Source organism: Rhinolophus sinicus, linkage group LG10, assembly GCF_036562045.2.
Source record: "Rhinolophus sinicus isolate RSC01 linkage group LG10, ASM3656204v1, whole genome shotgun sequence".
In the NCBI taxonomy this organism is placed as follows: Eukaryota; Metazoa; Chordata; class Mammalia; order Chiroptera; family Rhinolophidae; genus Rhinolophus; species Rhinolophus sinicus.
The window spans coordinates 66,748,127-66,771,047 of NC_133759.1; the positions used below are offsets into that span (position 1 = coordinate 66,748,127).

The window sequence follows — 22,921 nt, forward strand, 5'->3', positions numbered from 1 at the left end:
GAGGTAATTAGGTGTTCTATTTGCTTCTTGGATTCGAGGGTCCAGTTCTGTCCACAAGTTTGGGAAGTTCTCGTCGACGATTTGTTTGAATATATTCTCTGTTCCCTTCTCTCTTTCTTCTCCTTCTGGTATGCCCATTATTCTTATATTGCTCTTTCTGATGGTGTCAGAAAGTTCTTGTTGAGTTCTTTCATTTCTTTCAGTCTCAAGTCTCTTTCTTCTTCCATCTGTGTAATTTCCAGGTTTCTATCTTCGATGTCACTGATTCTTTCCTCCATCTGGTCAACTCTACTATGTAAGCCGGTTATTTCATTCTTAATTTCTTCTATTGAGCTCTTAAGCTCCAGAAATTCTATTTGGTTCCTTTTTAAAATTTCAATCTCTTTCGTAAAATGCTCATGCTGTTCTGTGATTGTAATTCTGAGTTCATTTAACTGCCTATCTGTGTTTTCTTGCATCTCGTTGAGTTTTTTCAGAACTGCAATCTTGAATTCTCTGTCATTTAAGTCACATATTTCTGTATCTTTAAGTGCCTTTTCTGGAGACTTTTCATTTTCTTTCTGAGCTATCTTGTTGCTTGGTTATTCATGGAAATTACTGATTTACTATTTCTCTTCCTAGATATCTACAGGAGTGGCTTCTGCAACAGGTTGATAGGAAGAGGTCTTTCTTTTGTTTTCCAGTACTTGTTGGTAGAATGTTCTATTTTTTCTCCAACTGCAGCCTATTTTTCTTCTCCCACTCAGTAGTGCTATGTTTCTCTGCACTATTCCAGCTTCTCACACAATGGGGGGATTCACTGGGAGATGGGCTTCTCCTCTGTTAATAGTTCGTCTAGGTCACAGGGCGCAGTGTCCCAGTGGGTATGCGGAGAGCTTTTGATGTTCCAAAGCTCTTCCAGCTCCAGATTCAGAGCCCGTATGTTTCAGCAGTTTTGTTTACTCCTGTAGGTGACTTCGGTAGTGGGCCTCTTCGTCTTTCCTGTCTGCTGTGCAGGGAGTCCTTTGTGGAGTTATTGTTGTTCGATTCATTTGAAATTCCAGGGGAGCTTTACAGAGGCTCACCTCATGCCTCCATTTTTTAGTCTCGACCATCCTCCACTTATTTTCATATGCCCATTTTCAGAGGTCTTGATGTGTGGATCTCTCAGATGAATTTGTGTAGTAAGCAGGGGATTCTTTGTTGAATTATAGTTGTCCAACTTGTTGGGACTTTAAGGGGAGAAACAAAGGAGTCTTCTCACTCTGCCATGAAGCTTAAGTTACCCCTATAACATTCTTGAAATTACAGAATCATGGAGATGGAGAACCACTTTATGATTGCGAGGGGTGGGGGAGGATGGTGGGTGAGGAGGGTGGCTGAGACTACAAAGGCATAGCAGAAGGAAATGGGGGTGTTGAGGATAGCTCTATGTCCTGATGTGGTGGTAGTTACATAAATGTACACATGCAAAAAAAGTGACAGACAGCCATATGTACAAAACAGAAAGAACTGATAGTTTAGGATGCTATCTTCTTACTGAATGACATGAAAACATTTTTAAAAAGACTCCTGATTCAGTATATGACATGAAGTCCCAAGTGTTTTACCATAACACAAAGTTGTGAGTTCTCTGAAATAAGGAACTGACCTGACACCTGCAGCTCCCAGGTGGTCCCATGGTCATTATTCTGGGATCTGTACCAGCATCCATAGAAGCCAGTGTCTGAGAGAGTGACCTTCTTCAGCCTCAGGGAGACATGCCCCTCCGCTATGGAGTCCTTCAGCAGCTCAGTTCTCCCTCGATAAGCTGGCATCTGCATATGGTGCTGGTCTTTCCCTTCTCTGTAGAGATGCACCACAGCACGGAAGTGATCTCTGAAGAACCGCACTTCCATGGCCTCTGCACTTGTCTTAGGAGAGAGGAAGCACGAAAACACAGCGTCCTCCCCGACCACGACCTGAACAGGCTTGTCTGGTCCCATCACCTGCCACTGGCCTGTGGAAGGAAGCACAAGAGATAACTGAGCAAAGACCCTGTCTGTGTGTCCTACTCACGGCCAGTGTGTGCCCAGGGGTGCGACATCCATCTTATCTCCTTTCCAAACCATGACCTCCATTTGTACATCCCTTACACTTGACAGAGTACGTGCACATTCCTTACTTCATTCTGTCTCCACAAATATCCGGAGAGGCGTGTGTTATTGACATTCCCATTTCCAAGATAAGAACACAATGTTCAGAGAGACTGACTAAGTTAATCAGGGGCATGAGAGATTTCCCAAATGCGGACCCTCTGACTGGAGAGGAAACTACACCCACATTCTCTTATCGCTGCCCGTCTGCTTCACGGCACACTCACAACAGCCACTTTTCATCTTCTTTGCTAAAAACTAAAGATGATCCATTTTCCAGGAGGGGAGTGTTAACAATAAAATCTCCAGTTAGGTGCAATTTGTTTCCTTCAAGCACATGGTTCGATCTCGTAAACATTTCAATGGTACAAGGAGAGAATGTCTTTGTCCATAGGTTAATCCTTTATTTGTGTTTCCTTATTTTATTTATTTGCTTGTTCTGTCAAATTCTGAGAGACATATATGACAATACGATGAGGAGATTTTGCAGTTTTCACTTTGGAGATTTGCTCTCTGGTGAATTCATAGTGCCTATCCTTCCATGGAGTGTGCTTTATGAACACACCTCTTTGACTGGGAACATCTCTTGTTTAATTCACATGCATGCATTTCTGACATGTGCATAGATGGGTGTGGTGGGGTTTGTATACTCATCAGAGAAAAGGGGGTCACAGTGCAAATTTCCTTTTCAAGCACATGGAAATTCACAAAGTGATCACTTATTTTCAAATACATGAATATTTTAATTTCTTTAATTTCTTTCACCCATTATTTCTTACTTTAAATATGTTTTATAATCTCTCTGAAATGTATTTCAGTCAAACATTTTGAAGGAGAGTCTTATGATATAAAATGTGACTTTGCAGCAGGATCTCTGTTCAGCCACTGACCCGGTCTAGCAGACGCTGAGTGGCCCCCCCTCACCCCACCCTGAGTCCTCTTGCACTGGGCTGGGCATGTCCCTGCCCTGTGTCAGCCCCACCCAGGAGCCTGGCCTCTGCTCCCTGCTGAGGGCTTTCTCTGCCCTTTGGAACCTTCTCAATCTGGTGCAGGGCAGCCCAGAAGTGCTAAAAATTAAACAGTAGTAGTGGGGGTACATGTTCCCAGTGGGGGGCAGCAGGCAGTGGATGTTGGGATGATTCTGGGTTGCCATCTTGTGGCCGCTCAAAAGGTGTTTCCATGTCAGTAACCTACTCATTGGCACCCCCTCTTTTGGTTTTCCTCCTTTCCATCATCACTCTCTTACCTTTGTTCCCCAAATCACCTCCTCACCAGCCCACCTGCACCCAGACCCTTGTCCCTGGTCTGCTTTGGCGGCTCAGCCTAAGTCAGCTGGGCTGCTGCTGTTGTGCCTGCAGGGCCATGGGGGCCCTCGAGCTGAGGAATCTTTTTCTGGAGTGTCCCTGTTTCTCTGTCCAGCCCTTATTGCTGCTGTCATTTTCCTTGCCTCCAGCAGCTCCTTCCACCCTTTACTCTTCTTTCCCCCAGAAACCAGAGAAGAAAAACTGTGTCATTAAACACAGGGTCTCAGCTAATGCAGCGCTGGGCTCCGCTGTATGTACATGAGCTCATGTGATCTCCACAGCAGCCTGATCAGGGTGTGAGGTCATCTCCTGTCACAAGGAGCACATGGACACCTGGGGGAGTCATGAGCCACAAAGTTCCTAAGCAGAGGAAATGAGGGTTTAAAATAAAGTCTTCCTGCTTCTAAGCTCATTTCCATGACACCTGCTACCTCTCCAGGAAGTAGAGCTGTCAGAGAAATTTGTCACAAAATGAATGAGAATGAACATCAGTGAGAGGCTGTCCTGTGAAAAAGACATATGGGTTTTGCTGTGGAAACATGGAGCGTGACTTGATTGCCCTTATTTCTCTCTTCTTTTCCATGATTACACAACAGACATAGCAGATGAGTGGCGGAGTGAACCTGTGCAGACTGGACCTTATACGGATGGACACCGGCTGTGCAGAGATGGGTCTACTCCTGCCTCCAGCTTCCTCTTTGTACTTCATTCAGTTACTCAACATCCTACACACCAGCCTTTGTGTTGACCATAACTAGAAGAAGAAAGAAAAGTGGGCTTCTTCTCAGACTATGCCAGGTTACAACTTAGTCTTCATTTGAAGATCAGGACACCTTCCCCCACCCTCAGGTCACATACCACAGGTGTTTCCCACTCAGCGTGTCCTCAGCTGGACCATTATCTTTCCCCCAAACGTCCTAATCAGTGTCTCCTTCTACCCCGGCACCCATGTCAGAACCTGGTGCTCTCCTAGAGACCCCTGCCTAAACTCCACGGCCCATCTGGAACAAACATTTAATTTATTCTCCTTCACATCCTTGGTGTGTCCCCTCCCCACTCCCAGGCCCCTCTTCACCACTCTTTGCCAGGAGTTCTGGGCTGTTATCACAGTTTACACAGTGCCCGAGACCTTCCCACTGTCCCCTGCTTCCCACAGCCCCTGGCATTGACATGTGTCAGCCTGGGACAGAAGTCGGGGAAATGCAAACAAGAAAGATGCCCACCTTGTTCTGGGATCATGTAGCTAAAGAACTCAAAGCATTAACCAAGAAGAGAGTCAGAGAGAGTCCCACCTGGAGGCTTACCTGAGCCCAGTCCCAGGAGACTGAGAAGCAAAGTGAGCACGAGGGTCCCAAGGGCCATGGATGGGTCTGCAGGCTGATCTCATGCTATGGAAACAGATGACAGCAGGGACAGCAGGATGGACTAATTAGAGAGAAGAGGGGTCAGCCCAGCTTCTGAGGTACGTAGCTATGAAGAGGCAGAGCTTGAGCTGATGGCAAGCTGCACCGTTCTTCTTAGAGTCACCTGATATATACATGGCCCTGTCTGTTAGGGGAGAGGGGACTCTGCACTTTGAATCACTGCACTTGTTGGTCAGCCATAAACATCCATCTCAGACCAAGTAAGCAATGATAGAGAAGGGGGGTGGGGTACAGTAGGAGGGGTTTGTCCTGGGTCAATTCTGTGCCCTGCGTGGGTGGCACGGGAGTGTCACATGCAGGGTTATCTTAAGGTCCATTCTGGCAGGTAGAACTGTGTGGTCGTTGGGAATCTAGTCCAAAAAAAGAGGTTGTCCAAGCAGAGGGTAGCAGGTTGTGCAGACAAATAGGTGCCATTCCACAAGGAGTAACCAAGAGCAGGTGAGATGAACATTTCCTGGCACAGCCTGAGGTAATACTTGTACTGTGTCCCCTCTTTTGACTTGATTTCAGGGCCAAGACTCTCATTATGAGGCCAAATGGAGAGGAACTTCCTAGAATAATAAAGGACCTTGTTTTCCAAATACCCAGAGTATTGGGAAAGGTGCCAAGGCAGGTTCAGCCCATAGGGTAAGGCAAAGACCCGCCCACTCGTCGTTCATTAGACACACTCAGCCAGGGCACCTGCAGTGAGAGAGATGCAGTCTTGCCAAGTATGTGGAAACTGACAGAGTGGTCACTCACTGGGTCAGAAAACAAGTTACCCCAGATACCACCTGAAAAACATATTCTATAACCAGAATGCAATTAACGTGTAAAGTGATTTTAAAACATGGGGACCCGATACACTAAGATATTGCTTATAATGTAATTTAAAGTGACTCATGGGTGGAAACAAAATAATAATAAAAACTAGAAAGTAGAATAAACAATAGTAAAAATAGTACTCTTCGACTAAAATAGAAAACATGGACAACTCCAAATGTTGATGAGAATGTGGAGCAACAGGAATTCTCATTAATTGCTGGTGGGAATGCAACATAGTACATCCACTTTGGAAGACAGTTCGATAGCTTCTCACAGAAGTAAATAGTCTTACCATATGATCCAGCAAGAGTGCTCCTTGGTATTTATCCAAATGAGTTGAGAACCTATTTGCACAACAAGCCCTGTGCACAGATGTTTATAGCAGCTTTATTCATAATTGCTGCAACTTGGAAGAAATGTCCATCAAAGAGTGAATGCATAGTCAAACTGTGGTACATCCATTCAATGCATATTATTCAGCAATTAAAGCGAAATCAAATATCAAACCATGAAAAGACATGAAAGAATTTTAAATGCATGTTATTAAGTGAAGCTAGTATGAAAAGGCTACATACTATATGGTTCTGATGATATGACATCCTGGAAAAGACAAAACTATGGAGACAGTGAAACGATCAGTGGCTGTCAAGGGTTAGATGGAAGGGACGGATGAAAGGTAGGAATGCAGGGGAATTTTAAGGCCATGAAACTATTTTTTATGGCATTACAATGGTGGAAACATGATGTCAGATATTTATCAAAACCCATACAATGTACAACAGAGAGTGTGAACCCTAATATAAACTATGTATTCCCTTTAATAATAATTTATTAACTTGGCTCATCGTATAACAAATGTACTTACACAGTGCAAGATGTTAAGAGGGGAGATTGCGCACACAAGAACTCTGTATTTTCTACCCAATTTTTCTGTAAACTAAAACTGCTCTTTTAAAGTTTATTCATTTTTTTTTTTAAAGATTTTATTGGGGAAGGGGAACAGGACTTTATTGGGGAACAGTGTGCACTTTCAGGACTTTTTCTCCAAGTCAAGTTGTTGTCCTTTCAATCTTAGTTGTGGAGGGTTCTGTTCAGCTTCAAGTTGTTGTTCTTTCAGTCTTAGTTGTGGAGGGCGCAGCTCAGCTCCAGGTCCAGTTGCCGTTGCTAGTTGCAGGGGGCACAGCCCACCATCCCTTGCGGGAGTCGAACTGGCAACCTTGTGGTTGAGAGGACATGCTCCAACCAACTGAGCCATCCGGGAGCTCAGCGGCAGCTCAGCTCAAGGTGCCATGTTCAATTTTAGTTGCAGGGGGCGCTGCCCACCATCCCTTGCAGGAGTCGAGGAATTGAACTGGCAACCTTGTGGTTGAGAGCCCGTGCTCCAACCAACAACTGAGCCATCGGGAGGCAGCTCAGCTCAAGGTGCCATGTTCAATCTTAGTTGCAGGGGGCAGAGCCCACCATCCCTTGCGGGACTCAAGGAATTGAACTGGCAACCTTGTGGTTGAGAGCCCACTGGCCCATGTGGGAATCGAACTGGCAGCCTTCGGAGTTAGGAGCACGGAGCTCTAACCGCCTGAGCCACCGGGCCGGCCCTTATTCATTTTTAAACATGAAAAAATACTACATTATAAAAGCTATGTAATGAATATAGAGCTGTTCTTAGACAGAAATCTTTATCCTTACATGCTTATATTGAAAAGGACAGCCTGAAAATTAGCTGAGCACAGCCTCTAACTGCAAAGCCGGAAGCCAATGGTTCTCCACAGTGAGATTACAGCCATGAGTGACAGTCCCTGCTCTCTAGTCCTAACAGATACAAGTAGTGATGAGCAGTAAACTGACAACTTCCATTCAGTAGATGTTGTAAGTGCCTGAGAGGTGCTTGTGCTGGCTGCTTGGAAGCACAGAAGAGAAGCGCACACTTGACCAGATTCTGGAATGATTCCAGCAGAGGAAACCCCTAAGCTGATCCTTGAGGCTATGAAGATTTAAGTAGGGAGTGGTTTTCCAACCTGAAGGTCATTGAGGATAACAATCATAAGGAATGCAGCAGTAGTATATATTTGGGAAACAGTCAACCAATTCCAGGAGTGTAATAAAAGCTTCATTTAAGGGAGGGTCAGGAGAAAAGATAGGAAAGGTACGGGGGTAATAAAAGGTGCTGGTTGCTAAGGTAACACATTCAGTTTTATCATAAAGCTTATGAAGGGCCTCTAACAAATTTGAAGAAGAGGAAGTCATGTGATTGGCCTTTAGAAACATCACTTTGTCAATAAAATGTAAGCAATGTGAGTTTCACAGGAAAGAGATGAGAAGAGAACTTACAACAAAACTCCTAGGAAAAGTAGCATTGAAGCCTCTCCCACTGAGGGCAAAGGTTGCCCATTATCATTATACTCAACTTTGTACTGGAGGTTGAAACTGGCACATTAAGATAAGAAAAAGACACAAACGAATAAGTACTGGAAATCTGAAGTCAACACAGTCATGATTTTCAGGTGATATGGTTTTGAGTGTGGAAAATCCAAAAGAATACAGATAAAAGAAATTTTAAAAGGCTCATTCAGGGCTATGATGAAACAAAGCAAAAAGAGTGCTTGTGTAACAGTGTAAATATACTTAAGGCTACTGAACTACGTGCTTAAAAAAAAAGGAATGAAATCTTGCCACTTGCAACAACATGGATGGACCTATGCTAAGCGAAATAAGTCAGAGAATGACAAATACCATACAATTTCACTTATATGTGGAATATAAAAACAAAAAAAAGCGAATAAAAATATGCTCATCGAAAAGTGATCAAACTGATGGTTGCCAGAAGGGGGATGAAGGAATGGAGAAAAAAGATGAAGGGGGACATAATCAATAATACTGTGATAGCAACTTTACATGGCGACAGATGGTTACTAAATGTGATGATGACATTGTAAAGTATATAAATGTCTAATTACTATATTATACACCTGAATCTAATAGAATATTGTATGTCAACTATACCTAAATAAAGAAACAGGCAAACTTAGAGTATATTTTTTAGGGATGCAAACATAAAAGTTAAGACTCTAACGAAAAACAAGAAAGTAGTTTCAATTTAAAAAATGGTTAAGACAGCACATTTTGTGTTATGTATTTTTAACCACAATTTTAAAAAATCAGACATGAAAAGAAATAAATCAATAAGAACTAAAAAGTAAAAATAATGCAGTCTTTATTTTCAGATATATAATTTTTGAGTGTAAAAAATCCAAAAGAGTCTACAGATAAACTATGTGAGGTAATAGATGTTTGTAACAAAATTGCTAGATAAAAAGATATAAAAATAATATATATAAATAAATACGTCAGTATTCAAAACTGAAATTTTAAAAAGGTATAAATTACAGAAACAAAAAACCTGCAAATGCTTAGGGATGATGTAATAAAAACCATACAAGAACTTTGCAGGAGAAACTGTAATACTTTATTGTGATGGAGAAACTGACCTAAAATGGTGGCCCCAGCGGAGAGAGAAGTCCCCAGCCTAAGCCCCAGCCCACTTCCGCATAACCCCCTCCAAGCCACACCCCGAACCAATCACCAGACGACACCTACCCCTTCCCGCACTCAAGGAAGTCCCCAACCCATAAAAACCTGCTCAAAACCTTGCTAGGGGCTCAGTATTTGAGAGAGGTCTCGCCGAGTCCGACGGCATAATAAAGCTGAACTTCCTAACTTTCTGAATGCCGCTTGGGTTCTTACTGGTCCTGGATTCCGTAACAATTAAAATTTCCTAAAGACTGACATAAATAGAGACATATACACAATGACAACGGGCCAGCTTTCATAGCAGAACTCCTCCAGAAGGTAGCCAGGGCCATGGGCATCAACTGGAGACTCCATACAGCATACAGGGCACAAAGCTCAGGGAAAATTGAACGCATGAACTGTACCCTCAAGGAAACATTAGCTAAACTTCATCAGAATTCCCTAGGGTGGGTGGACCTCCTACCACTAGCCATCCTTTGGGCGCGCTGCACCCCTGGCAAATCTGGATTCTCTCCCTTTGAAATTATGTTCGGGAGGTCCCCTCCCCTGCTAACCAGACTCCCTGGTGACACTTGCCAGCTGGGGTTCTCCAGCATCCAAAACCAGATGGCCATGCTAGGCACGGTCCTCACAGATGTACGTGCTTACATTCTGGAAGAGCCCCCATTTGCCTTGGGGACCCGGTACACCCCTTCACCCCGGGAGACCAAGTCTGGGTCAAAGATTGGAAGCGTGAGCTCCTCCGATCCTGGTGGACAGGCCCTCACACTGTCATACTTGTCACTCCCACCACTCTTAAAGTTTCAGGCATGGCTCTGTGGATCCATCACACACGGGTTAAAAGAGCCCAGACAGAGGACGACACCTGGATCGCCCAACCTGACCCAGCCCATCCACTCCGCCTGACCCTGAAGAAACAGCCCAGATGAGCCTCGCCGTCATCTGCCTGGCCTCTGTCTTTGCTGTTGTTGGACTCCTGTTGTTTCTAGCCAAGGCTGGTCTCATTGCATCCTCCCCACCGAGCTGGTCACCACTGGAAAAGGGACTATTAGGGTTCTACTTCCTGTTCTGGGCTGCTTGCCTCCTCTCCCTAACCTGTCTTAGGCAACAACCATGATTTGGCTTTTTCTCATACTATCTCTTCCCCAGGAAGGAGTCACGACCTCCCTTTCCTGTCGCTCAGGCTGCCAGGGAAAATTCGCTGGCCACCCAACCTTCTCGTACTTGTTTCATAGAGACCTCTGTCACCCGTTGGGCTACAGCCCAGATCCTTGCCCTGCGGAGTTATCGTCTTCTTAGCTAATATGATGATCTCTAAGTTGTTACCACTTACGATCATCAACGGGGGGGACATGATGGGGAAACTGACCTTATGGTTACCTGCCATGTGGAACTGAGCTAAAATGGTGGCCCGAGCAAAGAGATTAGTCCCCAGCCTAAGCCCTAGCCCACTTCCGCATAACCCCCTCCAAGCCACGCCCTGAGCAAATCACCAGACGACACCCCTTCCCCGACTCAAGGAAGTCCCGAACCCATAAAAACCTGCTCAAAACCTTGCTAGAGGCTCAGTATTTCAGAGAGGTCCAGCTGAGCCCGCCGGCATAATAAAGCTGAACTTCCTAACTCTCTGAGTGACGCTTGGGTTCTTACCGGTCCTGGATTCTGTAACAATTAAAATTTCCTATATCGTCTTTTCTTACCACCGAATAGTATTCCATTGTGTATATATACCACAACTTCTTTATCCATTCATCTATCGAAGGACATTTTGGTTGTTTCCATGTCTTGGCCACCGAAAACAAAGCTGCAATGAACATTGGAGCACACGTGTCTTTATCTCTAAATGTTTTCAGATTTTTTGGGTAGATACCCAGGAGAGGGATTGCTGGGTCATATGGCAATTCTATTCGTAATTTTTTGAGGAACCTCCACACTGCCTTCCATAACGGCTGCACTGGTCTGCATTCCCACCAACAGTGTATGAGGGTTCCTTTTTCTCCACAGCCTCTCCAACACTTGTTACTATTTGTCTTGTTGATGATAGCCATTCTGACTGGGGTGAGGTGATATCTCATTGTCGTTTATATTTGCATTTCTCTGATGATTAGTGATGTTGAGCATTTTTTCATATGTCTATTTGCCATTTGTATGTCCTCTTTGGAGAAATGTCTCTTCAGGTCCTCTGCCCATTTTTCAATTGGGTTGTTTGTTTTTTTGTTGTTGAGTTGCATGAGTTCCTTGTATATTCTGGGTATTAGCCCCTTATCGGAGGCACTGTTTGCAAAAATCTTCTCCCATTCAGTTGGTGGCCTCTTTATTTTGTCGATGGTTTCTTTTGCTGTGCAGAAGCTTTTAAGTTTCATATAGTCCCATTCGTTTATTTTAGCTTTTACTTCCATTGCCTTTGGAGTCAAATTCATAAAATGCTCCTTGAACCCAAGGTCCATAAGTTTAGTACCTATGTTTTCTTCTATGCAGTTTATTGTGTCAGGTCTTATGCTTAAGTCTTTGATCCATTTTGAATTAATTTTGGTACATGGTGACAGATAGCAGTCCAGTTGCATTCTTTTGCACGTGGCTATCCAATTCTGGCAGCACCATTTATTGAAGAGGCTGTCTTTTCTCCATTGTATGTTTTTAGCTTCTTTGTCAAAAATTATCTGTCCATATTTATGTGGTTTTATTTCTGGGTTCTCAGTTCTCTTCCATTGGTCCATGTGTCTGTTTTTCTGCCAATACCATGCTGTTTTGATTATTGTTGCCCTGTAGTACAAGCTAAAGTCAGGGAGTCTGATACCTCCAGTATTGTTCTTTTTTCTTAAGATAGTTTTGGCTATTCCGGGTCCTTTGTGCTTCCAAACAAATCTGATGATTTTTTGTTCTATTTCTTTAAAAAATGCCATTGGGATTTTGATGGGGATTGCATTGAATCTGTATATTGCTTTGGGTAATATGGCCATTTTAACTATGTTGATTCTTCCAATCCATGAGCACGGAATGTCTTTCCATTTCTTGGTGTATTCTTCAATTTCTTTCAAAAATGTCTTATAGTTTTCAGCATATAGGTCTTTCACATCCTTGGTTAAGTTTATTCCTAGGTATTTTATTCTTTTTGTGGCAATTGCAAAAGGAATTGTTTTTTGTATTTCTTTTTCTGAGATTTCATTGTTAGTATATAGGAAGGCAATGGACTTTTATACGTTGATTTTGTAGCCAGCAACTTTACTGTATTCGTTGGTTGTTTCTAATAGCTTTTTGGTGGAGTCTTTAGGGTTTTCTATATATAGCATCATGTCATCTGCAAAGAGTGATAATTTAACTTCTTCATTCCCAATTTGGATGCCTTTTATTTCTTTCTCTTGCCTGATTACTTTGGCAAGGACTTCCAACACTATGTTGAAAAGCAGAGGTGATAGGGGACATCCCTGTCGTGTTCCTGAACGTAGAGCAAAGGGCTTCAGTTTTTCTCCATTAATTATGAGATTAGCAGAGGGCTTGTCATATATGGCCTTTATTATGTTAAGGTATTTTCCTTCTATACCCATTTTATTAAGTGTTTTAATCATAAATGGATGTTGTATCTTGTCAAATGCTTTTTCTGCATCAATTGATATAATCATATGATTTTTGTCCTTTATTTTGTTTATGTGGTGTATCACATTGATGGATTTGCGGATATTGAACCATCCTTGTGCCCCGGGGATGAACCCCACTTGGTCATGATGAATAATCTTTTTAATGCATTGTTGTATTCAATTTGCTAGAATTTATTTAGGATTTTTGCATTGGTTTTCATCAGAGATATTGGTCTGTAGTTTTCTTTTTTTGTGCTGTCCTTACCAGGTTCTGGTATCAGGGTAATGTTGGCCTCATAAAATGAGTTTGGGAGTACTGTCTCTTCTTCAATTTTTTGGAAGAGTTTGAGCAGGATTGGTATTAGATCCTCTTTGAAGGTTTGGTAAAATTCACTAGTGAAGCCATCTGGTCCCAGACTTTTGCTTTTGGGAAGGTTTTGAATGGCTGATTCAATTTCGTTATTGGTGATCGGTCTGTTTAGATTTTCCAGTTCTTCATGGTTCAGCCTAGGAAGACTATATGTTTCTAAGAACTTGTCCATTTCTTCTAGGTTGTTGAATTTGGTGGCATATTGTCCTTCATAGTATTCTTGGATGATCCTTTGTATTTCTGTGGTGTCCGTGATAACTTCCCCTTTTTCGTTTCTGATTTTGTTAATTAGCATCTTCTCTCTTTTTATCTTAGTGAGTCTAGCCAAGGGTTTGTCAATTTTGTTAATCTTTTCAAAGAACCAGCTCTTTGTCACATTAATTTTTTCTATTGTCTTTTTGTTCTCTATTTCATTTAGTTCTGCTCTAATTTTTGTTATTTCCTTTCTTCTGCTGACCTTGGGTTTTACTTGTTCTTCTTTTTCTAGTTCTTTAAGGTGTAACATGAGGTTATTTATTTGGGAGTTTTCTTGTTTCTTGAGATAGGCCTGTAATGAGATAAATTTCCCTCTTAAAACTGCTTTCGCTGCATCCCAAAAATTTTGGTAGGATGTATTTTCATTGTCATTTGTTTCTATGTATCTTTTGATCTCTCCTCTAATTTCTTCTTTGACCCAGTCCTTCTTTAAAAGTATGTTGTTTAATCTCCATGTATTTGTGTTTTTCCTGCTTTCTTTTGCAGTTGATATCCAATTTCAAAGCCTTGTGATCAGAGAATATGCATGGTATGATTTCAATCTTCTTAAATTTGTTGAGACTGATTTTATGTCCCAATATATGGTCTATCCTTGAGAATGTTCCATGTACACTAGAAAAGAATGTATAGTCTGATGTTTTAGGATGAAGTGCTCTATAAATGTCAATTATGTCCATTTCATCTAATGTGTCATTTAGGGCTGCTATTTCGTTATTTATTTTCTGTTTGGATGATCTATCCATAGCTGTCAATGATGTATTTAAGTCCCCTAGTATAATTGTGTTTTGGTCAATTTCTCCCTTTAGTTCTGTTAGTAGTTGCTTGGTGTATATCGGTGCTCTCTGATTGGGGGCATAAATATTGATGACTGTTATGTCTTCTTGTTGTACAGTCCCCTTCACCATTATGAAATGTCCATCTTTGTTTCTTGTTATCTTTTTCACCTTGAAGTCTGTTTCATCTGATATCATTATGGCTACACCTGATTTTCTCTGGGTACCATTTGCTTGGAATGTCAATTTCCACCCTTTCACTTAGAGTCTATGCTTGTCCTTGTAGCTGAGATGTGTCTCTTGGAGACAGCATATGGTTGGGTTTAGTTTTTTGATCCAATCTTCAACTCTGTGCCTTTTTATTGGTGAGTTCAGTCCATTTACATTTAGGGTGATTATTGATAGGTGAGGGTTTCCTGTCATTCTATCTTTAGTTTTCTGGTAAGTCTGTGTCTCCATTGTTTCTTTGCCTTTTTGTTGTTGACTATTATTTCTGTGTGGTGGTATTCTATGATGTTTCCCTCTGTTTCTTCTTTTATTTCAGTATATATTTCAGTTCTGGATTTTTTTGAGTGGTTACCCTTAAGTTTATGTAAAAGAAAGTTTGATATTTAGAGTATTCCATTTTCTTCAGCACGCTTACTTTCTCCATTCTCGTATTCGGTTCAGGCCTTTACTCCCCTTTTTTATGTTTTGGTTGCCACAAATTGTCCCTGTTGATGGTGGTCGAATAGCCTCCTTTAGTATTTCTTGTAGTGCAGGTCATGTATTAGAAAATTCCCTCAGCTTCTGTATATCTGGAAAGGTCTTTATTCCTCCTTCATATCTAAAGGATATCATGCTGGATATATTATTCTTGGCTCATGATTTCTCTTTTTCAATAGTTTGAATATTTGGTTTGACTCCCTCCTGGCATGTAGAGTTTCTGCTGAAAAATCTGATGATAATCTAATGGGCTTTCCTCTGTAATTACCGTCTTCTTTTCCCTGGCTTCCTTGAGGTTTCTTTCTTTGTCGTTGATTTTAGACATCTTCAATACAATATGCCTTGTAGAAGGCCTGTTGGGATTGAGGTAACTAGGTGTTCTATTTGCTTCTTGGATTCGAGGGTCCAGTTCTGTCCACAAGTTTGGGAAGTTCTCATCGACAATTTGTTTGAATATATTCTCTGTTCCCTTCTCTTTCTTCTCCTTCTGGTATGCCCATTATTCTTATATTGCTCTTTCTGATGGAGTCAGAAAGTTCTTGTAGAGTTCTTTCATTTCTTTTAAGTCTCAAGTCTCTTTCTTCTTCCATCTGTGTCATTTCCAGGTTTCTATCTTCGATGTCACTGATTCTTTCCTCCATCTGGTCAACTCTACTATGTAAGCTGGTTATTTCATTCTTAATTTCTTCTATTGAGCTCTTAATCTCCAGAAATTCTATTTGGTTCTTTTTTAAAATTTCAATCTCTTTCGTAAAATGCTCATGCTGTTCTTTGATTGTGTTTCTGAGTTCATTTAACTGCCTATGTGTGTTTTCTTGCATGTTGTTGAGTTTTTTCAGAACTGCAATCTTGAATTCTCTGTCATTTAAGTCACATATTTCTGTATCTTTAAGTGCCTTTTCTGGAGATTTTTCACTTTCTTTCTGAACTATCTTGTTGCCTTTGTTATTCATGGCAATTACTGATTTACTGTTTCTCTTCCTAGACATCTACAGGAGTGGCTTCTGCAGCAGGTTGATATGAAGCGGTCTTTCTTTTGTTTTCCAGTACTTGTTGGTAGAATGTTTTATTATTTCTCCAACTGCAGCTTATTTTTCTTCTCCCACATGGTAGTGCTATGTTTTCTCTGCAGTATTCCAGCTTCTCACACAATGGGGGGATTCCCTGGGAGACAGGCTTCTCCTCTGTTAATAGTTAGTCTAGGTCACAGGGCGCAGTGTCCAGGTGGGTATGTGAGAGCTTTTGATGTTCCAAAGCTCTTCCAGCTCCAGATTCAGAGCCCGTATGTTTCAACAGTTCTGTTTACTCCTGCAGGGATCCGCCCAGATAGGTGGGGTCAGGGGTGGGGTGAGTTGTGAGAGGTGGCCCAGAGCAATGACAGCAACCACCACCACAGCCGGTCCTGCTTCCACAGATCTCTCCCCTCTGCCGGAACTAGTTGGGCTGCGAATCTGTGTCTGCGGTCCACAGTTCTCAGAACAGCAAATATTCTGTTCTTTTGATCTGACACTGCTACTGTTCCGCTTCTAGCACCGGGCAAGTGGGCTGGGGTGAGCTCTGGGAGGGGAGGGAGGGGGCGGCTAGTCTCAGTGCCTAAGGCTCCGTTCTCTGCTCAGCAGTGCGGGCTTAAACCACCGTTTTCTGCCTTTTTCCCTCAGTCTTTTCTCCGAGGTCTCTGCCGTGAGCGTTGGGTTCAGCCATGTTATATGCTGTCTCCTCAGCCCTGTGGAGCCCTGGCGGAGCCCTAGCAGTCCGAGTTCTTCCCTCACTCGCAGCTGCGGTAGTTTTGGGAAGCAGCGAGCTCGGAGCACTGAGTTAGGTCTGCGTCCTGCGCCCGCGCGGCTCCGTCTCCACACTTCTCCCTTCCCTCCTCCCCCGCTTGCGAGATTCTCCCACCTGTAGGTGACTTAGGTAGTCGGCCTTTTCATCTTGCCTGTCTGCTCTGCAGGGAGTCCTTTGTTGAGTTTTTGTTACAACAACACATTTTCTAACCATAATAAACCTACTCTAAAAAAGTATTTTAAATCTTAGGACATCCTATTATTTAGAAATTATTAATAACACAATGTTAAATAACTAATGGATTCAAAAAAGAAATCACAATAAAAGTTAGGAAATCTTTAGAATAAAAATATGAGTGAAAATACCACATTTAGACTAAAATTCAAAACATTTACAACAAAAAAGTTGTGGCAAAGTTGTGGAGTAACAGAAACTTTCATGGTACAGCCATTTTGGAAGACAGTTGAGCAGTTTCTTATAAAACTAATTGTACTCTTTCCATACAACCCATAATTATACAACTTGAAAGCAACCAAGCTGTCTTTCAAGAGATGAATGGCTGAAAAATAAGGTACATCCATACAAAGGAATATTATTCAGTATTAAAAGAAATGAGCTATCAAGTCATAAAAGGATATAGAGGAATCTTAAGTGAATATTGGTAAGTAAGTGAAGCCAGTTTGAGAAGGCTGCATGCTGTATGATTCTAATTATATGAATTTATGGGAAAGGTAAAACTATGGAGACAGTAAAAAGTTTTGTGGTTCTCAGGGTTTGGGAGGGAGAGGAAATATGAGAGGATGAATTAACGGAGCCCAAGATATTTTTAGGGCAATGAAAGTATGTATTCTCTATGACACTAAAATGATGGACACATGTCATTATTCATTTGTCCAAACCCATAGCATGTACAACACCAAGAGTGAAGAGTGAACTGTAATGTAAACTATGGCCTTGGGGTGATAATGCCGTGTCAATGCAGGTTCATCAGTTGTAACAAACGTACCTGTCTGGTGGGGGTGTTGATGCTGGAGGAGGCTGCGCATCTTTGCTTGTGCTGCAGGATGAGAGGGATATATGGAAGCTGTACTTTACACTCAATTGCACTTTACTCAATTTAAAAATAAAGTTTAGTTTTTTAAAGAGTAAAGATGGTATCTACAGGATGTGGTTCAGGAAATAATATCCTTAAGACCAACCATGTTTCTCTTTTGCTGGTGTTGTTGACATATTTATTTTTAAAACAGCTTTATTGAGGCATAATTGACATAAAAACACTGCACATATCTGAAGTACTTAATTGATATGTTTTGATTTATGTGCTTCCCATGAACCACCACCACGAAGAAGACAGTGAGCATTTCTGCACCCTAAGAGCATCCTTGTTCCCATTTGTAATCCCTTCTATCCTCTGTCCCCTCCTAGCAACCACTGATGCGCTTTTTGTCAGGGGGGATCCGTTTGCATTTTCTAGACTTCTGTATAAGTGATGTCACACAGTATGCACTCTTTTTAAGGGTTTTTTTTTCTGTTTTTTCTTTTTGTCTGGCTCTTTTCACTTCGAATAATTATTTTGTATTTGTCCTTATTGTGTGTGTGTGTCAATATTTCATTCTTTTTTATAGCTGAGTAGTATTTCATTGCATGGATATAGCACAATGTGTTTATCCATTCATCTGTTGATAGCATCTGGAACACTTACAACTTTTGGTTACTACAAATAAAGCTGCTGTGAACATTCATGTAGAAATTTGTAGAGGAACATATTTCCTTTTTTCTTGGACAAAATACTTAGAGTGAACTGGTGGATCACATGGTAAGGGACTGTTTACATTTTAATGAAACTGAAAAATTGTTTTCTGAAATGATTATGCCATTTTATCTCCCCGCCAGCTGTGTATGAGACTTCCAGTCCCTTAGCAGCCTCCTCAACACTTGGTATGACCAGTCTTTTTAATTTTACTCTAATAAGTGATAAAAGTGTCTCATTGTGGTTTTAATTTGCATTTTGTTAGTGTCTAAGGAGGTAGAGAATCTTTTCATGAGCTTACTAGCCATCTCCACATCTTCTTTGCTGAAAGATTTATTAGCAATAAATGTTGGATATGTCAAATATTCTTCTGCTGCACTCATTGAGATGATCATATGGTTTTCATTTTCAGTTTGTTAATATGGTGAATTATACTGCTTGATGTTTGAATATTAAAGCATTCCTTCATTACTGGGATAGGCACATTTGGCAGTAATGTATTATACTTGCAATATGTTGTTGAATTCAATTTGCTAAAATTTTATTTTAATTTTTGCAACAATGTTCTTGAAGGATAAAAAGTGGTAGTATTCTTTTATATATTTTTAATGTTTGTCTTGTTTTTGTATCAGTGTCACGTTGGCTTTATAGAATGATTTGAGATATCCTCATCATCATCAATTCTTTGGATTGGCACAGAAAGGTGAATAACTATTCCATGGGAGATTTGGAATAGAGGAAAATGAATTGTATGGAATAAATAAAGAAAGATCATGTTAGAAAAGTTTAATATAAAGAACACATCGCTTGCTGACATTAGGCCGCTGACAAGATGCAGCATGATTCACATTCACTGTCTCTGGTCTTCACTCGACCCTAAGGTGGGAATTCCTGTCCTTGTTTTACAGGTACAGAGCCCAAGAGCTTGTTACTTCTCAAAGGCTTGTTGACTGCAGAGTTGGTGTAAATCAAATGGGCTGTCAGCCTTCTTCCCTCCGTGCCTCAGGGCAGCCATGACCCCTGACCCACATGGATGGACCAGCCGCCTCATCTGGAAGCCATGCTGCTGTCTGCTGCAGGGCTCTGGGGCCTGAGAGGAAGCTCAGTGTCTTGAGGGAGAGTGTGAGGTGTGATTCCCTCTGGGCAGGAAGGGTGTGGTCACCTGTGGGTTGGACTCCAAGTTGTCTGTGTCAGAAGGTGCTTCTTTCTCTGATCCCTGGAACACTGTGCAGATCACTATGGGAGTCACAGTTTTCTCATCACTCACATCATGCTGAATGTAGGGCCTCAATAACCCTTCAAACTGATGTGTCAGGGTGTAAATGTGGGACTGATCATTTACATTGAAGTAAGAGATGGTCCCGCCCTCGTAGTCTAGGAAGACCCCCACTCGTGTAGGGGCTGTTCTCAGAGTGAGATTGATTTTACGGGGATTAAATGTAAGATACTGAAGTCCTCTCTTGAGTCCAAAAACCCAGTATCCATTGTTGGGAGACAAAGTTGCATATGCCTCCTTCCTGTCCACGTCGTCCCGGCACACTCCCACACACCACATTTCATTGTGTCTCACGTCCACCTCCCAATAATGTTTTCCTGCTTGGAATCCCTGAGAAGCCACCACACACTTCCTTGCAAATCTCTTGTCCAAGTAGGTCATCTCCTGGTGAATGTTCCTATAGCACACAGTTTTCAGATCAGAAATGTAGAGCTGGGGGTGAGCCGTCTCTGGGTCCAGAGTCACCTCCACTGGGGTGTCATAGGGAGAGAGAGCATAAGTTACTGAGGAGGGACCTGGGCTGGATGCAGAGGTCACCACCTTCACTGCAGACTGGCTCAGGGTGGGATCAGGTGAGGTCCCAGGTCGAGAGTCTCCATCACACACAGCCCCCTGACACTCCCTCATCACCAGTGGGGCCCTGGAGCCTCACCAATGCCTGGAGATGCCCCACTGTGAAGTCCTAACTCCTGTATATCACCACAACCCTACCACTGTACCTCCATGTAAGTCCACTGTTTGACTTTGTGAGACCTCGATTATCCCCTGTAACCAGCTCCCTCCCATTCTGAGTCCTGCCCAACTTTGCATTCTTCCCCTCAGTCCATCCCCTTGGCCAGTCACCAGTGCCCTCAATTCCCTGGAGCTTAGCCTCTGACCCCTAACCTGGCTGACCCAGTCTCTTGCCCTCTCCCTTCCTGGTCCTGGGTCTAGAAATGAGTCTGGGGCAGCTGTCCCCCGAGGGGGGTGTGGGCCTCACAGATTTATAATCTACGATCCAATGTGTCTCATTGTTCCTGTTCTTCCTTATCTGTCTCTGGTCGGCTCCCTCTCCCATGCCCACCCGCGGCTCTGACCCACTGTCACCCCTTCAGGCATTGGTACCTGCGTGTTTCCGGGCCTCTCTCAATTCTGAAAACAAATAGACAGAGAAGGAGGGTCAGTGCTCACATGGAGAGCAGGAGGCAGGGAGACGGGAGACCAGGGCGGTTAACCTTTGTGGGTCTCATGGGTCCACCAGAGATCTGCTGAAGGCCATGGGGTTCCCTACAAATGCACCTCAACCAGCCTCTGCAGATAGTTTCCGGGTCCCCATCACAGGCTTGTCTCTGTAGAGACGCATGGCCTCAGGTCTCAAGATTCATAAACTATGGACTTGTAAGGAGAAATAATGGGGGTGGAGGGAATAGATTCTCTCACCTGCCACTCCATGCTTCCTTCTCCAGTCTGAAAACCAAAAAAACACAGAAGAAGCTGACATCACAGAACAGGAGCCCCGAGAGAGTGTGAGGGGAAAGCTCTATGGCACTCTTACCCAGTTTCCTGGTGTTTCCATGACACAAAAAGAATATTCTGTGCTGATATAAGCCTGGAATTCTTGTCTGAAACTAATGAGCCAGGTAGGAGATTAAGGAAGATTTCCCATTCTGGGTCCACACCCTCAGATAACTCATGAAATCTATGGTTCCTCTCCCCACAGAATGTACCAATATGCAAATTGTGCAGACAATTTATAGGGGGTTTCAGGATCCCAATGCCCATCCTACCTGTCTGAGGATCAGTTCATTAGTCAATGGATGGGGGTTGAAACACCTGCCCTCACTGGCCTGACCATCCTTCCCGTCCAGTTTGGAGCCCAGACAGCCCCTAGGTGGTTCAAACTGGGGAACAGGAGGGATCCAGGAGAACTGTGGGGAAGGCTCAGAACATAACAAGACACTTACCCAATTCCGCCCAGGTTTCCCCTGAAACAGAAACAGAATATCCAATGGTTGACACAGCAGTGTGTAAGGTATAAACACAGCCCTGGCTCATTGCTCAAGGGAATGAGCTGCAGGAGAATGATGGGGTTCTTCTAGAATTCTCCTTTTGTGCCCCCATCCCCACACCCCTGTAGTGAGCATCTCTCTCTGGGTAAAAGAAGAGATCAGGAACATTCATGCTGAAGGGAGGGGCTGACATGTGGGGTCCTGTGGAGGTAGAGATGGAGATGAAGGTTATCAGGGAGAAGGGAAGGTGAGATGCAGTAGAAGCTGGAGTGAAGGTGGGATCACGGCACACGTTCTCAAGGGGCAGTATCATCTCCAAGGAGGAAAAAACTAGTTCTTGGGGTAAAATCTCTTGTTTAAACTGAATATCATTTCATCTTGTTGTCTTCACCTATATTTCTTCTGCTCTGAAGTCTTTTCAAATACACTGAGATGTTTTTTTACTGGAGTCTTGTTGATGTTAGAAATTTATATCAGCCCTACAGGTAGTGAAAATCATTGTTCCCCTAATTCTGGGCCCTCTGTGAGGAAGATGGGTCTGGTGGAGCTGGCATTTCCTAAGGGAGCCATTTCCAGCCAGCCTGGAGTGGGGCGAGGAATGTGGTCGCTGTGGCCCAGGTGATGGGGCTCTGGAGACTGGGGCTGGAATAACAGACCCGGGTGGTATGTGGGAGCATCCCTGATCCCCGCCCTGCTGGATTCATGAGTAAGCCATGGGCCCCTGCTTCTCTTTCCCACTTACCTTTCAATCTGTAGAAGGAAATTATCAGACCAATGACACCAACACACGGGATAGAAAGGAGTACTCCCAGTAAAATAAATCGCAGGCGCCAGGATATGGCCTGGAAAATCGCCTCTGAAAAACAGTTCCATAGATCCCTTAGATGCCACTGAACAGTAAAAGCAGTTTGACTCTCATTTAAGGGATCATCTCAGACCCCAAGATTAAAAAGATAGTTTTCTATAATTTCTTCTCCATGTTTAAAGCATTGTAATTCTTCATAATTCTTTCTCCATCTGGATTTTATTTTTGTATATAAAATGTGGTCGAAATTCAATTTTATTTTTTTAAAACAGATAACAATTGTGCTGGCATCATTTATTTGAATGGACTTTCCTTCACCAGCTATTACATGTAATGTCACTTTTATTTTATACGTCTTCATAAGAGTTTGCAAACATTTTATTAGATATGTAAAAATTGTTAAAAGACACTAAGAACAATTGAAATAAGCAAAGGAGTGTAACTTCTTACAGGTATCAAGAGGAAATA

General features: G+C 42.6%; 1 protein-coding gene and 1 pseudogene across 1 annotated transcript; both read right to left on the reverse strand.

Annotated features, from left to right (window-relative positions):
- Positions 1-1,284: 1,284 nt before the first annotated feature.
- On the reverse strand, positions 1,285-4,864 carry LOC109439892 (butyrophilin-like protein 8). Its single transcript, XM_019720089.2, has 3 exons — positions 4,723-4,864; positions 1,631-1,978; positions 1,285-1,364 (listed from the first exon to the last, which is right to left on the reverse strand). The coding sequence occupies exons 1-3, from the start codon at positions 4,778-4,780 to the stop codon at positions 1,285-1,287; spliced, it is 486 nt and encodes a 161-aa protein (XP_019575648.2). The 5' UTR covers positions 4,781-4,864.
- Positions 4,865-19,047: 14,183 nt separating this feature from the next.
- LOC109439854 (butyrophilin-like protein 8) lies at positions 19,048-22,458 on the reverse strand (annotated as a pseudogene).
- Positions 22,459-22,921: the final 463 nt, after the last annotated feature.